Source organism: Gymnoscopelus braueri (genome assembly GCF_963280865.1).
Source record: "Gymnoscopelus braueri genome assembly, chromosome: 19".
Classification (NCBI taxonomy): Eukaryota; Metazoa; Chordata; class Actinopteri; order Myctophiformes; family Myctophidae; genus Gymnoscopelus; species Gymnoscopelus braueri.
This window is the reverse complement of record NC_137621.1, coordinates 12060393-12078288: the sequence shown is the minus strand read 5'-3', so window position 1 is coordinate 12078288 and position 17896 is coordinate 12060393. Positions and strand designations below refer to the sequence as shown.

The window sequence follows — 17896 nt, the reverse complement described above, 5'->3', positions numbered from 1 at the left end:
CTGATTGGTTCGACTGGGGCGCGGGGTCGGTGTAAACTCCAATCTCAGAGCGATCCCAGATGGAGACTGTATTGTGAACTTAACCCATTAAGACCTGGAACGCATCTGTGTCACTTTAGATGTCTTTGGCTATTCAAAAATAGCAGATATACAAGCTCATAGCGCGGCACCGAGTGCCGCGCTATGAGCTTGTAGATCTGCTATTTTTGAAAATCCTTGAAAAAAATATTTTTTAGATTTTTTTCAAAAAACTGTTAGGATTTAGAAAACATTTTTAAGAATCGCCTCAGGTCTTAAAGGGTTAATGTGAACTCAATACCGCCCCATCCGGCGGAGTCAGGTTAGAAACCTCCATGTCTCCATATGCATGTTTTCACGTTTTTGTGTTTCCCCCCCCCCCCCGTACATTAACGTGTAAATGTGTGTCTCTGCCCCCAAATGGGTCTAGAAAATTCACAGAACCATAGCCTTGTCTACAGACAAATTTGAACTATTTACTGAACCTACATTTTGAGGGTGGCATGCAGGGTCTGCGTGTGTATTTGTGTGTGTGTTCACAAGCAGAATAACCCCTTCCTGCAGTTCTAACAAACGGGCACCAGAGGTCGACACAGTACAAGTTGTGACATAGCAGTCTCCTACTAGTCACAACAAATCACAGCTAATGACAACCTCATTAAAAATGCAACGTGGTTCCACGGCCTCGAACCGGATTAAGACTTTAACCGGGAAAGGATCTGTGTCATTTTAGATTCTAGCCTTGGCTATTCAAAAATAGCAGATATACAAACTCACAGCGCGTCACTGCGAGCTTGCTGCTATTTATGTTTATGCTCATTTTTTTTTTTAATCTCAAAAATGTTTGATAGATTTTTGAATAATAATTATATAATTATTTTTTTAACACACAACTTCTCTTGTGGGGGGCCTCCCTTGCACAAAACATTATCAGATGGCGGGGGTTCGCGGCCATATACTATATATCAATTTGGGGCTCCTTGGCACAAAAAAACATTGAGAACCACTGATTTACCACTGATCAGCCTTACCCCTTATGCCTAAACTTTTTAAGGCATTTTGTAAGGCAACAGATGAAAATAGCCGATCTATATCGACACGTTGTGGGGCTTGTAGATCGGCTATTTGAACTATTTTATAATGTTTTTCAAGATAGTAAAAATTGCCAAAAACGTTTGGGCATAAGGGGGTAAGGTGGCGCACAAGATAGGGTCCTAATAACCCATTAAGGCCTGAGGCCAATTCTACAATGTCTTCTAAATCCTAACAGTTAAAAAAAAAAAAAATATGTTACTATATCAGTGGTTCTCAAACTTTTTCATGTCAAGGACCCCCAAAATTATGTGTTTGGGCGCGGACCCCCCATCTCAAAATATGTTATTCCAGGGACCCCCAGAAGTAAAGATTTGAGTTGAAAAAGTTCTACAAAATTTGCAAAAATGTTCATGATTTTTCAAAAATAGCAGATCTACAAGCTCATAGCACGGCACTCGGTGCCGTGCTATGAGCTTGTAGATCTGCTATTTTTGAAAAGCCAAAGAAATCTAAGATGACACGGATGCGTTCCCGGTTTTAATGGGACAAAGAGAATGCACTAAAATGCTGCCCTACCTGGTGGAAGACCTCGTTGACAAAGTTGACGTTGTCCCGGGTGGACAGCAGGATGGTGTGGACCATCTCGTAGACGCAGCGGTGCTCCTCCTCGATGCTGCACAGGGACGAGTCGCTGGGCCGCCGGTCCGACAGCGTGCTGCTGTTAGAGTGGTTCTGACCGGGCTCTCCGGTCGGCCCGTTGGGCTCGCTGGCCTCCGACGAGCCCCCCTTCTCCTGACTGCTGCTGCCTGCAGTGACAGTCTGCGCGCACACACACACACACACACACACACACACACACACACACACACTACGAACTTGTAGATCTGCTATTTTTAAATAATAAAATAATGGTTATTGCTATAAAAATCGAAAATGACAGTATGCGTTCCCAGATTGAATGGGTTCTTTTTATGCTCCTTTTTATTGTTAACTCTGAGAGTGTACAAACGGAACCAAATGGACCCCTTAGTACACTCTCGGAGGTACACAGACACATAAGGGTCCATTTGGACTCCTTGGGGGTCTCCCACCACTCCTATGCTGGGAACCAGGGATCTAACTCTTCTTTGCGGCCCTATAATAACTGAACAGTGTTGATTTCGTCGCCTAAAACTATGACGAAAAATCGACCACCTTTTTTTCACTGACGAAAACTAGATCAAAACTAAATAAAAACTAAGCTATGATGACTGAAACTATGACTAGATATACTGACAATTTCGTCAACAAATAAAAACTAGACTAAAACGTTTGGGAGTGACTAGTGGAGAAGAGATCCAGTAGAACTAAAAGACAAGTCGTTATACGCTTGGTTGCGCGTACGAGGTTTTGCGCTCTGAAAATATTTTTATTTTATTTTATAATATTTTCAAAATCAGCCAAAATCAGCCATTACGACGCCATTAAGGCACCGCCAAAATGCATTTTAGTCGACTAAATCAACTGTAGATTTAGTCGACTTAAACTAGACTAAAAGTAAAACATTTCAGGTGACTAAGATATAACTAAAACTAAACAGAATTTTATTCAAAAGACTATGACTAAAACTAAATCAAAATTTGCTGTCAAAATCAACACTGTAACTGAAGCGCTCACCTGGATGAGTTTAGGGAGGACCTCGGTGCCGTTCTTTGCGCCGGGCGCCACGGAGGCGGCGCTGACGTACTTCTTCTCCAGGAAGAAGGTGACCAGCCAGGTGATGAAGGCCACGCGGGGAGCCAGGTACTGGTCCCGGGTGCAGAACGTGCTCTCGTTGTTCCTCGTCACGGGGACGTACAAGGGTTTGGGTCTGTGATGAGGAAGGTCTGAAGGGAGAGAGGGAGAGAGAAGGGGAGAGAGAGAGAGAGAGAGAGAGAGAGAGTGTAACAACGGCAGTGGTGTATAGTAACTAAGTACATATACTGAAGTACCATACTTAAGTACAATTCTGAGGTATTTTTACTTTACTGGAGTGTTTCCAATTTTCAATACTTTTTCTTCTATGTAACTCCAATACATCTCAGTAGCAGACAAAAAAATACTTTTTATTCCACTACAATTATTTGAAAACATTGATGATTAACACATTAACCGCCAAGAACGTAGTCCTACGGTCCGTTAAATCCAACTGTTAAGCGCCGAGACCGTAGCCCTACGGGCTGCGGTCTTTTCGCGCATGCGCGGTCCGGGTGCACTTTCGAATTTTTTTTGATCCACTTCCGTTTCCGGTTTGATGACAGGAAATAGAATTATTTGGGATCCGGTTTTGACGATCACGCCCGCTCCCATTCTACAGACGAAACTGAAACTCAATTCTCTTCCTGTAGTTTTTTCTCCTCGCATTTCACTGTTTAACGTAATCCGCTCTAACTCAAACATGGATGCCCCGTTTGACACGCGATCTTCACTGGGAGATACAGGGAGATCTCGCGGATGTAAACAGACCGTGTAGAGCTCAATCTTAAGGATTTTAACAAGATCTATGGCGACATGAAAAAAACTAAAAAACAACAAAAACACCTTGGCACTGGTGAGTACATTATGAGATTAACCTCTGGCGGTCGATGTGTTAAGATCATATTATTACAAAACATACATTAACCTTTCCATTTCAAGGTCTCCCCTTAACTCTGACAGTATACAAAATGGAACAGGTAAGGCTCCATTTAGAACCCCCTCACATAACCCTGAGAGTCCCTGAACTCCACTTTGAGAACCACTGATATTGAGGCTTCACAGATTCTGTTTACATTCTCCGTGCATGAAACGAGTGCTGTGATTGGTCAGGAAAAAAAGAGACACTTTCCAGGGGAAGTACATACATACGACAGAAGGTTCTGCCCTACAGACAGTCTCTGCATTAGGTCGTCATAGTGTCAGAGTACCGTTGTTCCTGTCTGTCTGTGTCCCTTTTATGCCCATATAAGGAGATCTCTGTATCTGTCAGTCCTTGTCCATTTTATGCCCATATATGGAGATTCCTGATGTCATCAGTATATTCCCATATATGGGCATGCCCACTTTTGTGCCCATATATGGAGCTGACTCGTGGTTTGTTTATGGTTATGTTGTCATAGTGACGTGTCGGTGGTTTGTTTATGTTGTCATAGTGACGTGGCCGAGTCAGAATGATGTCAGAGGTCCGCCCGCCCTCCCATTAGCCAATTTTAAGATTGAGATGAGAAAAGGCTGGGAGCGAGGCTACCATATTAGGGCGATTCAACAGGCATCGGTTTCCCTAATTGGCCAACCAAAACCCCTCGGCTACACGGATTGGTTGGGTTTTGCAAGACGTTTGTGCCGTTGAACCAATATAAAGTAGCAGCGTGCACAACAGAACTCCATGACAAACGGATGAGGGTTTATGTCCTCTTGAGGTTCCTAGGTTCTATGACCACACAGATGTATTGACAGAAGATATCATCTGCATCTGGGGTGGCCTTTACACAAGAGAGCTCTGCAACGTGCTTAATGCCTTTCATGTCGAAACCCACAGATGGTTCAAGCCCAAAGAATTGTGGGACTGTTCCAGAGGCACATTGCTTGTCGGCTCAGCAGCTAAAAGAAAACATATTTTACATTTGAGTTGAAATTACATTTAAAATCGGTGTGTGTTTGACAGAATAACACTATTCCCGGTTTTATGTAGGCAGATATAATGTTGGGTTTTCTGTCAGGAAGACAGGCTGGACTAGATGACCCCCTACGTCTGAGACGAGCAGAATCAACCAGAAGGATTCTCAGCCTGGAACTGAACGCCGACAGAGACGTGGAAAGAATCCACGGCAGCGGCGTCAATACCATCGACATCGAAGTGACGGAAGGCAAATACATGTTGTCCGGAGGAGCGGACGGCGCGATAGCCGTCTACGACCTGGAGAACCACGACGGGAAACCTCAGTACACCTGCAAGGCCGTCTGCACGGTAGGCAGGTCCAGCAGGTACGCCCACCGGTTCAGCGTGGAGACGGTCCAGTGGTATCCTCACGACGCGGGCATGTTCGTCTCGAGCTCCTCCGACAGGACCATGAAGGCGTGGGACACGGAGACACTGAAGCCCGCCGAAGTCTTCCAGTTCGACGGAAAGGTCTTCTGTCATCACATGTCTCCCGTCGCTGGGAAACGCAGCCTCGTCGCGGTCGGCACCGACGACCCCAAAGTACAGCTGTGCGACCTGAAGTCGGGCTCGCGCGTTCACGTTCTTCGAGGCCACGGCGCCGAGGTCCTTTCCGTGCGCTGGTCGCCCGGGTGCGAGCACATCTTGGCCACCGCCAGCGCAGACGGCGGGGTGAGGGTGTGGGACGTGCGGCGGGCCAACGGCAGTCTGTTCACGCTAGACCGGCACAACGGGGACAAATCCAAAGCGGCCTCGGAGAAGGCGGCGGCGGCGACGAACAAAGCCCACGGCGGCAGAGCGAACGGCCTGTGTTTCAGCGGCGACGGCCTGTTCCTCCTCTCCACGGGAACGGACGACTGTGTGCGACTGTGGAACAGCGCCACGGGAGAGAACACGCTGGTGAATTACGGGAAAGTGTCCAACAAGAGTCGCAAGGGACTGAAGTTCACGGTGTCCGTTGGCGGCGGCACAGAGTTTGTGTTTGTGCCGTGCGGCAGCTCGGTGGCGGTGTATGCCGTCCATACGGGGCAGCTGGTCACCACGCTGAGAGGGCACTACGGCAACGTCGACTGCTGCCAATTCCACCCCGACTACCAGGAGCTGTACAGCGGAGGTAAAGACTGTAACATATTGGCATGGGTCCCGGTCCTCCGCGGCCCAGACACAGAGGTGAACCCTGCCTTTAAAGACTCGTGGAGCAGTGATGAAGACTAAGTGTTGTTTTCTATATATCGTTGCTGTCGGGGCAGAAACCTCGTATCTCTATATTCTAGCTTTTTCGTGTTTTTTTTCCGTAAATTAACGCCCTACTTGATCATACTACAGCGTCAGACAAAAGCATCAAAAGTAGCATATCCGCGTCATCCCAAAACCTATACAGCTTGTGCAAGGACGCGCTGTGATTGCTATTTGTTGCGGTCAAAAGTGATAGTAATAGTTGTCATTACACACGCATCCATGCCTTGGTTGTCCCACACGAGCCACCGTAGTCTGCTAAACAGACCAACAGCTGTGTCTTTCCAAGACCCGGAAAAGACGTGCTGTGATTGGCCAATACCTCACTTTAATTGGCAGTTGGGCCTAACTCTCACCCCAAAACATGATTTATGAGACTGTGGCGGCTTGTGTGGTACAACCACCAAGGCATGGATACGTGTGTAATGACAACTAATAACAGATTCATGGAAAATAATAATCACTTTTGACCACAAATAGCTCAAGTAGCGATATGCTTATGGAATCCACTCTATGCTATGAGGCCTGCTGGGGAAACTGGACGACAGGGGCAATTCTGCAAATAGACCCTATGGCCAGTCATTTAGGATCAATATAAGTAGGAACAAAAGGCTATAATTATGTTATTATTAGTTTTAGCTTTTTGCTTCTACAAGCATTTATAACACTAACTTTTGGGACATTTTGGGAAATACAGTACATATCAATTTCGGGGTCCTGGGGGCACAAAAAAGTTTGAGAACCGCTGCTCCAAAGCCTGTGCATTGAGCCAGGCCTGGAGGTCGAATCTTTGCAGGACACAAAGTCCCATCTGGTTACCTGACCTGAACATCCTAAGCCAACTCTCCACCGATAAGCAGCTTTTTTTTGGGCTTGTTTCCAAAGTGTAGTTGCTTATTTAGGCTTGTTTCCAAATGTTTTAATTATTATTTAAACCAGTGGTTCTAAAATATTTTCATGAAAATGTTTTGTGCATTTGTGTTAGAATGTTTGAGAAATATTCCAAATATCCCACGTTTTATTGCAAGAGTATTTTAAAATAGCAGATCTACGACACGTTGTGCTTGTAGTGCTTGTAGAGCGGCTATTTTCAAATAACCGATGCATATAGGTTTAAAGTGCTCATGTGGCCTAAGTTGCTTCTTTTGTGCTTGTTTTCTTAGACCTTGGTTGCTTATTTCTCTCACAAAATATGGCAACACTGCCTGTAACAATGAGTCCTCATTAACGTCGGACGACAGTTTGTGCTGAACTAAATGCCAACTTTAAATGCCAACTTTTGCCTGAAGTAATCTGCGTGGTGGAGAGTCACCTTTAGTCTTATGTCCAATACAAGCTAGCAGTTATTCACTATGGTCTGGAGCAGTCAGGACTCCCACACATCAACTAACTGGTAGCCGTGACAAAAGAACACGCCGCGTCAATATGAACCTTTCAATAGGCAGTCATACTGTATTTGAACAAATACACAGTTAGATGTGCTTCTGAGAAAATATCTAAGATTCTAGACCTCAAAGGATGACTCTCCAGTTGAAAATGAACCCCCTTGCTGGCCATGATAATGTTACGGCAGCATTCCAGCAAAGCGAGCAAACACCAACACACATACCTGTACAGTCTTTACCTAATTAAACACCAACACACACATTTGAAATATTTACTTATGTCCACATAAACAGAAGTACAAGAATGCCTTGTACAAAAGACATAAACACTGCCAATGCAGTCAGACAATAGGAAAACAACCAATTACAAAGTTGACATGCTTGACAGACACAGCAGACAACATTCATGGATAAAGGAAACAACGCCTTCTCTCCACCAAGGTTATAATAGTTTTCATTTTAGTTTTGTTTTAGTTCGTTTTGAATATTTTAATTCTAATTCAGTTAGTTTTAATTCGTTTTTAGAGCGGATTTGCTAGTTTGTATCAGAGCATGTGAGCGGAGCGGAGTGAGAGCGGAGCAAGGAGTGGAGCAACGTGATTTTGACGTGAGTGTGGAGCTGGTTTTGTAAAAAGGTTGGAGCACTAACTGGGAGCGAGGACCGCCTGCCGCTCCAAGCCGCCCCGGCGGGGGCCGCGCACCGAATGTTTGAGCATGCCCGGTCGCACGGACTCAGACACACAGACATCCAGCAGAGCACAGCGCTCGTCCTTGATCAAGATTTCATTCACAATTCTACTTTATTTTTATTTTATTTTTTTGTACTGTTGAGTGGCCCGGTTTGAGCGGAGCATGGAGCTAGAGGTGCGCAAATCAACGTGAGCGACGGAGCGACGGGGAGCAGAGTGCGGGTGGGTCAACATGAGTGAATAGCGAGCGTGAAACCAGCCCCATGGAGCGCCGTGCGGCATTTCCACCCGGTCCGCTCACATGCTCTGGTTTGTATTAGTTTTTATACTTTGGGTTATTTGTCAGGTGCAGGATTGAAAAGGTAAGTATTGTGTAATAAAAACTTAAAAGATAGCATTTAAAAATGTATTCAGGTACAGATGAACTGCCAAGCATCCACGCACACACACACACACAGTACTTACCTAATAAAGGCTTGTAGAGGTTAGTGAGCTTGGTGAAGGATGGGAAAAGGTGTGGAAGGTAGTACTTCTTGAAGAGACTGAAGAGGAACCTGAAGCCCGAGTCCTGGTTCTCCTTGTTCTTCCATTCTAAACTGGACGCCTGGAGGAGAGACACACAGACAACATGAAGGTCACTCAACAAGCTGCTGGGGACAGTTCCTCTGTGGTTCCTTCATGGATTAAATCAAAATAAAATCTCACGACTGAAAACAAAAACAAATGTATCTCCCCCCAGGGGTCTATCCTTGCGGTATTTAGTTTTTATGCACCACATATCTGGAACAAAATCCCAGAAAACTGCAGGTCTGCTGCCACTCGTATTCCTTTTAAAACACAACTAAAAGACCTTCCGTTTGCTGCCCGCTGCCTTTGATTGAGTTACTTTTCTTTTTCTTCTGCATTGTAACTGTTATGTTTTACTTCTTTTAGTTTTATACATCCTAATGTCATTGTATAGTTGTGTTTCCTTTGCTTGATGAAAAGCACATTGAATTTCCTCGTTGTTGAAATGTGCTATACAAATAAAACTGTACCTTTACACCAAAGTTCTTCACTGCAAATAGCTGATCTACGAGATCACACAATGCGTCGCAATGCTTGTAGATCGTCTAATTTCATCAAATCTTTGCCTATTACAGAATGCTCAGAATAGGAAAACTAGCGTTCAAGTGATTAACTGTGCCGTTTCCTTCTCTTTCTTTTTTTTTACCTGGATGACCATGAACTTGAGCATGGTCTGGAGGATGTAGCAGGTCTGATCATCTGCCACCTTCTCCCCCACCACGGCTGGGACCAGTGGGGTGATCTCTTCAGGGACCACCTTGGCTGCTCAGAGATAGGTTGGGACACAAACACATAATCGTTGCTGTCGACAACTTTGATGATAGAGAGGGCCACTATATTTCCACACTCACTCCAGGAGGCCACGTTGCATATACTGTCCCACAGAAAACTCTTATCGCCGTATTTAAACGTAATTAATGCCCTACTTCGTCATTCTATGTCACACAAAAGTAGCAAAAATAACAAGCTCAAAATGCGTCGCAGTGCGATGCGTTTTGAGCTTGTAGATCTGCAATTTTTGCAAATTTTCTATTGGAATCCTGAAAAGTTACATTTTTATTTAATTTAAAATGCATTTAGTTATACTTCTGTTAACTAAAAAAAAGACAATAGAATGATTATACTAGTCATTAAGCTACTAATATAGAATGAAGTAATTAAAGCGGGTCATGTTTGCATTTGTTTGTTTAGAATTGTAACAGCTGAAATCAATAATATATCAGTATTCCGATATTAATCTGCGGGCCGCATGTGGCCTCTGGGCCGCCTGTTGCCCTTGTATGAGAAATTAGAGAGCTTGGCGATCAGCTATTTCTGAAACATTTTCAAAAAATGTTGGCAAACATGTTTGCCTACAACGACATGCCCTGGTCGGTTGCCAGGTTGAAAGTGGTTGCATATAATTTGCAGGCACCGATGTAGTAAGAAAATATGTGATGTGTGTATACCAGGGGGTCTCCAACACGGGGTCCGGGACCCCTAGGGAGTCCTCAGAGTTACTACAGGGGGGCCGCCAAATCTTTGTGTGATAGGATTTATTCTTTAACCACTTGAACCCTAGCATCCCTTTTCTGAGGAGAACTTTAGCCCAAAATAGCAGATCTACAAGCTCACAACGCCTCGCGTTGTGAGCTTGTAGATTGGCTATTTTTGGCAAAGAGGTATAGGTGTAGAGGGAAAAAAGAGCAGACCAAGTAAAAACAAAACTTTATACAATATAGAGGGGGGTCCCTGCTTCATCTCTCTCTCACAGCTAGGGGGTCCTTGGCCTGAAAAACGTTGAAGACCCCTGGTGTAATACAGTAGAGTATGTAAGCGTCAATGTGTGTCTCACCATCAGGAGGGTTGGAGAAGGGGTTGTAGATGATGGTGTCCAGCGTGCACGGCCCTCTGGAGGAGGGCACGGCGGGAAAACCTGGCACCAGGCAGGCGAAGATGAGGAACTGCTCCTCCGCACAGTTGTCCCTCAACGCCTGTAGCCACAGCAGGAAGAGACGGATCCCCTCACAGCGGATCTGCACACAGACCACAGGGAGAGAGGATTCATTTAATTAATATTCATTTATTTTTCTTTATTTTTTTTAAGCCGTTTTGCATTGGGGGGGCAAGCGGCCAGCAGCTATGGCCTTGGGGGAACCACGGCCAAGGGTTTGAGAACCTCTGGTGGAGACCAATTCCCCCAAATGATTGGAAAAACACTAAGATTTTAATCAGAATTGAACAATTAATAATAATAAAAAAGTTTAATGTAAAAAATATAAAACATGTCATGGGATTTTTTTTCCTGAAAATGTCTACTTTCCCCACACAAAATTAGTAGCAATATACAAGCTTGTGAGCTTGTATATCTGCTATTTTTGAATAGCCAACGTATAAAATATGGATAAAGGTTAAAATTATTAAATAATTAAAATGAACCCCCTCCAATTTAAAAGTTGGCTATAGGATTTGTGTTAACAAAATTCTACATTTTCAATATATTTCAAAGATTTTCAAAAATAGCAGATGTGCAAGCTCATAACGCGGCACGAAGTGACGCGTTGTGAGCTTGCACATCTGCTATTTTAGGAAATTCTGAATAATTTAGAATTTCTAAACACAAATATTCTCTTCTGGGGGGGTCCCTGGCACCAAACATTTTCAGATGGGGGTCCGTGGCCAAATATACATGAATTTGGGGGTCCTTGGCACGAAAATGTTTGAGAACCACTGACTAAAGAGTACAAAGCATTCTGAGAATCTACTGTACGTAAAGTGTGTGTGTGTGTGTGTGTGTGTGTGTGTGTGTGTGTGTGTGTGTGGAGAGTGAAACAGCCTCTCACCTTGAATGAGTTGCCAGTGTGCAAAACCTTTTTCAGAATAGAACCTGGAGAGAGAGAGAGAGAGAGAGAGAAGAAAGAAGCGATTGTCAAAGACTTCTTTATCCCATTATACAACCCTGAAAGTACATTCATTCATGCCACACCGCCCTCCACCTGCTGCAAAGTGGACACTGAGGGACATCCACGCTTCCTCACCTCCACTGAGGTATGCCGTCGCCCTTGACTGACGGACGTGCCTCGAAGAAGCAGCCCGAGATGACGAGCCGGAACGGAAACAACACAGTACTTGTTGGCAGTGGTGGAAAGTAACCAAGTACATGTACTCAAGTGCTGTACTTGAGTAAAATTTCGAGGTATTTTTTATTTACTGGAGTATTTCCATTTTTCTATACTTTTACTTCTACGCCATTACATCTCAGAGACAAATATTATACTTTTACTCCACTACAATTATTTGAAAACTTTAGTTACTGGTTACTTTGTAGATTTGGATTATTGCAAAAACATGCATTAACCACTTCAGCCCTATGTAAACTTTGGCTATTTGGAAACAGCGATATCGATCTGCAAGCTCAGAACGCGTCGGATGGCGACCCGTAGTGAGCTTGCAGATCTGCTATTTTAGACGAGACATTCTGCATAACTAGCACTTTTACTTTTGGTACTTTAAGTACATTTTTGATGCCAATACTTTTTTACTCAAGTAAATTTTGAATTCCGGATTTTACTTGTAAACGGAGTATTTCTATGTTAGACTGCCAGAGTTTCTCTAGAACAGTCTGTAGCCTCTGCCAGTCTTTTCTAAGCTGGTACTAAGAACATTTTTTATTCTTTTGTTCGTTTATTTTTTAACATTGAAGTGAATGGAGCAGCAACTTTTTGGAAAATTTCATCTCCTGGTTCTTTGTGACGAACGGAAAAACTGAAAAATTTAAAATAATAAAAATAAAAAGAAAGTCAAAAAATAAAAATTTACACATTTTGCAGGCAATAGCTAAATTCTCAAAAACGTTTATAAACGTTTATAAACGTTTATAAACGTTTATAAACGTTTTTGGCAAAAAAAAATTACAAACGTTTATAAACGTTTTTGGCAGAAAATGAGTTAAAGGGATACTTCACTTTCACATAAAATAAACATTAAAAATATATATTAAAAAAAATGAAAGAAGTTATGGCAAAATTAAGGCCCCCTCACACATTAGTAGGACACTCTAATGCGTGAGGGGGCCATGAATTTTCCATTACTTTTTTCATTTATTTTTAATATATTTTTTAAATGTTTCCCCGACCCGAAAGTGAAGTATCCCTTTAAGTAAAAAATTTGAGTACTTTCTCCACCACTGCTCGTTGGCCTGATGAGAATGGAAATCAATCGGCAGCGACGTGCAGTTATAAATCCCAGCCGTGTTTAGTTTAGTTGGCCGTAATCAAATGAGACATTGCTCTGATTGCTAAATGCCTTGGGCGGAACGTGTGTGTGCGTGTGCGTGTGCGTGTGTGTGCGCGTGTGCGTGTGTGTGTGTGTGTGTGTGCGTGTGTGCGTGTGTGTGTGTGGTGAGGGGGGCTATCGCTCTGCTCTCATCAGGTTGAATCAATGGTGTTCTGTGCTTCTCAAATGAAGGACAAATACATTGATTCCCCTCTCTCTTCCTCTTCTTCTTCAGAGAGAAGAGATTGGAAATAGGCAGGCAGAGGCAGATGCGAAGATCAATTTTCTTCAGTTAGTAATAGTTTGGGGTTAAAAGCCAGTCAAGTCGTTTATTTTAAGGAGCCACTGACCGAACCGTTCAACCGTGTGGCTGTTGTCTATAATCTTGTCTAGAATTGTCGTTTGCTAATTAAAGGTCCTCTGATGAGGATAGCTGTCACGAATCATCGACAAGCTTTCAGAAACGCTTACTGGCTGGAGAACCCCGTCAATATGTCAGATGGGAGTTTTTCTGAAAGTTGTCTGCAGGAGTTAAGGTGAGACTCAGGGTTTACAGGCATGAAGTTTGAGCTGAGGTGTGAACGTTTATTCTATAAAAGAACACTGCAGTCCAGTAGGGCTGCAATTATGTGTGTTTTTTCTTAGCGATTGTGCTCGATTAGTTTCAGTTTCATTTCTCAGTTTTATTTATTAGCACATAGAGTAAAAAATGCATACAACCATATTGTGCAGGAGAAGTTTAGGAGCCTAGAGGCTTATAGAGAATTTCCCCTATTTTGCAGAATCATTTCCCATATTCAGCGGAATTTTGTTTTAATTCTTAAAACAATTTGTTTTAAGAATTACTTTTAAATAAATCTACAAGCTCACAATGCGTCTTGATTATTATTTTTTATATATATATATATATTTTAAAGGGGTACTTCACTTTCGGGCCGGGGACACATTTAAAAAAAATATTAAAAATAAATGAAAAAAGTTATGGAAAATTCATGGCCCCCTCACACATTAGTAGGACACTGCGTGTCGTGAGGGGGCCATGAATTTTCCATAACTTTTTTCATTTATTTTTAATATTTTTTTTAAATGTGTTCCCGGCGGAAAGTGAAGTATCCCTTTAAGTATAATCAATTAAATAGTTTAGTTCGATTCAGTGTTACACCCCTAAACGGTAGCTTGTGTGTGTGTGTGTGTGTGTGTGTGTGTGTGTGTGTGTGTGTGTGTGTGTGTGTGTGTGTGTGTGTGTGTGTGTGTGTGTGTGTGTGTGTGTGTGTGTGTGTGCGTGTGTGTGTTTTAAGGACACCGGCCAACAAGGAGCCATGAGCCAGTGTTCATTTTGTAGATTAAAACTCTGACGAAAAATGTTCATCAACTATATTTTTTCTCAAGCTCACAACGTGTTAGTTAGATTGTAGATCTGCTATTTTCGGTAGCCGGTCTACAAATCAGGGCCTGTCAACTAAAACTAAAGTAACTAGACTAAAAGTAAAATAATTCAGATTATTAAATTAAATTATGACATTTAAATGAAAATGGAATTTCATTCAAAAGACTAGTAATGACTAAAACTGCATCAAAATCTGCAGTCAAAATGAACACTGCCTTGAGCAGTGTGCTGATTTGGCGGACCTCGGGTTGATGAAATGGCGAGCATATCTAGGGGGCTCCCAGGGGGGGGGGGGGTTAAGACCCCCTTCTTCTACTCAGAGTGACAAGACCCGAGGGGAGGGTCAGTCCCGCAACGCACGATCTGAGCCGAATACGATTTTTTTTTGCTGCGAAAACGGACGCCAAACACGACAGGATTATAATTGAGGTTATTTTGCTTCTTGCGAGGGTCTGTCCGCGTGTGTGGGACTGAAACCCACGGCAGCATAATTCAATTACTAATTTGCATTTCAAATGAAGTACTCATTTGCATTTTCATTTACCCCCCCTTCCAAGAGTAATTATTTTCTCCTCAACGGTGGATGGCTTGAGCATGATAGCAGAGAGAGAGAATCTGCTTTTCTTCACTTGATTTCAGAAGTTGCATGAAGGGCAACAGACACAGGACTTAAAGGGATAGTTCACCCCCAAAATGACATTTTGTTCTATGGATTAGTCACCCCATGGAGACTTGAATTCATGGATATATATTTAGTTTTTGTCCCATTCCTAAGCCAATTATTTGATGACCGGCAGCGGTTCCGGTAGGAGACACAAAGAGTCTCCTTTGTGTCTCCTACTGGAACCTCTGCCTACCGGTCCGCTGGTCATCAAATTCTGGGTGAACTATCCCTTTACTACTGTATGTATGTACCATTAATGCTACAATCCAATACTTTATTTTAAACCCATTTAGACCTGGAAAGCCTATACGATGTTGTACCTCTCAATCTGGGAAAGCATCGGTTATTTTAGATGTTGCTATGTATATAGCAACATGAAGTTTTTCCAGACAAGGCGTTTTTAAAATCGGCCTTAGGTCTAAATGGGTTAATTAATAAAATAATAATTTTAACCAATCTGTATAGTAGAGTATTTTCATACAATATACTGTAGATCTGCATCTGCAGTGGTTGAAGGTGGGCTACCTACTCTTCCATTGAGACACTTTATTACGTCAATAAAGTTATTTGAAGCAGACCTGATTGGACACTAGACGCGCCACATGATTTACTGTGGTTCGGACATTGTTGCAATTACCTCTCTCCGCCAGGAGGGGGAGACTGCAGACAAAGAACTTACAAATTATTTCGGGCAGAAACCTCTTATTCTAACTTTTTTTTGTAAATGAACGCCCTATTTGATCATACTACAGCGTCACACAAAAGCATCAAAAGTAGCAGATCTACAAGCTCGAAACGCGGCGCGAAACGCAGTGCGAAGCCACGCGTTTTGTGCTTGTAGATCTGCTACTTTTGATGCTTTTTAATTTGAATCCTGAAAAGTAAAATTTTTGGACATATGAGGTTTCCACCCCGACAGAGACAAAATTGTACCTTGGATTAGTGGAGATGTGGGGGGGGGGGGGTATACACATACCTATACTGTGGAACTGCCATCGACTGTAGATTTTCTCTGGTAGAAGTTGTAGAATTTTCTGCACAAAAAAACAAAAGAAGAAATGAGAAATCAAAGAACTCCTCTAGGAGAAGGCCAGGAGGTAATACTATATACAGCAGGCAGGGGCGTGCTGGGACCAAAATTCAGCTCTGGGATTTTCCGAACCGGCCCACCGTTTTGTTTTGTCAACGGGGGGGGGGGGGGGGGGGGGCGGGGGGTTGCTGCGTTTTAACCCAGCAACCCTATGTAAATTGCGCCACTGCTGATAAACGTCCCAGCCCAACAGTAATGTAACTAATAATTGGGCCGCGCGACCCGGAAATTACCGTAATAATCCTAAAACGGGAGCAAAAAAAATGTTTATAAAATTTTTTTCCCAGTGGCCAGCACGTCCCTGACAGCAGGGGTCTTCAACGATGTTTCAGATTAAACTTTTTTACTTTTACTTGGTCTGCTCTTTTTTTCCACTACACCTAATACCTCTTTGCCAAAAATAGCAGACCTACAAGCTCACAACGCCTCGCGCTGCGAGGCGTTGTGAGCTTGTAGGTCTGCTATTTTCGGCTAATGTTCCCCTCAGAATAGGGATGCTAGGGTTAAAGTGGTTATTGTAAAAAATCCTATCACACAACGATTTGGTGGACCCCCTATAGTAGCTCTGAGGACCCCCTAGGGATCCCGGACCCCCTGTTGAAGACCACTATTATATACAGAGTCACGCAATGTCGGAGACACAAGGACAGCGTTTGGGAAAAACCAGGGGACCAGCAAAGCTCAACTACTTTAAGCCCTAAATTGTACTTCATCATAATGATGAAGAATAAAATAAAATATAATACAAGCTCACAGCGTGTTACGTTGTGAGATTGTGGATCGGGCTATTTTAGCCATTTATTCCACCTATAATTACAGGCCCAAAAATAGCCGGGACACCAGGTGGAAAGTGGTTGAAGGGAGACTTTTCCAAATTTGAACCTAAAACCTGTCGTTCGGACGTGAGGAGATCTTATACAGTATGATAGTGTGTCAAAAAGTGTTCTGTGTATTTCTATGCAAAGTATGGAATTGTCCGCACGGTGACGTGAAATGATGCGTCACCGTGTGTGTGCAATTCATAGATCAGGCTACGTTTAGACGAGGACGATCAGAACAGAAAACGACAAAGTGCCGTACCGTCGTCATTTTTCTTTCCGCTTGTAGATCTGCTATTTTTGACGAATGTTCCACCCAGAGTGGTTAAACGTCAAGTACAGAATTATTTTCAACCTGCCCTAATGGAAATTGATACTCTCTCAAGTTTTCCTCATGACATACTGTATCTTAGCCGGAAATATTTACATTTTTAAGTACAGTAATATGACATAAATGGAGGGTCCTATAAGTAAGTAAGTAACAATGTAATTCAGGGGTGCCGTGGATGAAAAAGTTATTTCCAGGGGTGACCTGAGCCAAAAAGGTTTTAGAACCACTGTCATAGATAGCATGTTATTTAGACAGAAGCCAGGTTATTTTGTTGACCCGTCATCCTATAGTTTGTACAGATTATATATGTTTTTATATTATACTGTTTAGACTTAGGCCCAAAGAATGTAATACATATCGATACCAATACGAAGTAATTTGTCTAATCACGTAGCTTACCAGTACCAGCTTGGTCTGCATTATTTATCATCGTTCATATACCTACATAAGCTGTGTAGTTGGAATGTTTTACACTGTTTATGGTGCTAGTATCCTAAAGCTTTAATCGTCGTAAGATGGTATCACATGCCAAAAAAAACAGCCGATCTACAAGCTCACACAAGCGTGTAGATGGTGCAGTTTTCGGCTACATAAATTAAACATGAGGCTTTATGTGAGGATGAGGAGGATGAAAAAGGTTCTCATTCACGACACGATTGTGTGATTCAGAGAACATTCGCTATTTGGCTTTCCGTCGAGCGAACCCGTTATTATAAACTTTTTTTATACATGATAAGAGTACTAGCTGCTTGAGCAGCAGCACCCAT

General features: G+C 42.9%; 2 protein-coding genes across 2 annotated transcripts in view; one reads left to right on the top strand and one right to left on the bottom strand.

Annotated features, from left to right (window-relative positions):
• The window catches only part of ralgapa2 (Ral GTPase activating protein catalytic subunit alpha 2), a 224708-nt gene that overhangs the window by 148533 nt on the left and 58279 nt on the right, over nucleotides 1–17896 (bottom strand). The window contains 7 exon segments of the mRNA XM_080414999.1: nucleotides 1630–1872; nucleotides 2710–2918; nucleotides 8484–8622; nucleotides 9232–9347; nucleotides 10420–10600; nucleotides 11408–11451; nucleotides 15867–15924. Of these exon segments, the coding sequence (XP_080271125.1) occupies nucleotides 1630–1872; nucleotides 2710–2918; nucleotides 8484–8622; nucleotides 9232–9347; nucleotides 10420–10600; nucleotides 11408–11451; nucleotides 15867–15924 (990 nt within the window).
• LOC308074094 (DNA excision repair protein ERCC-8-like) lies at nucleotides 4751–5923 on the top strand (the record flags this gene model as incomplete). The annotated part of the gene is made up of 1 exon (XM_080413428.1): nucleotides 4751–5923. One exon carries the CDS (start codon nucleotides 4751–4753, stop codon nucleotides 5921–5923), a length of 1173 nt encoding a protein of 390 aa, XP_080269554.1.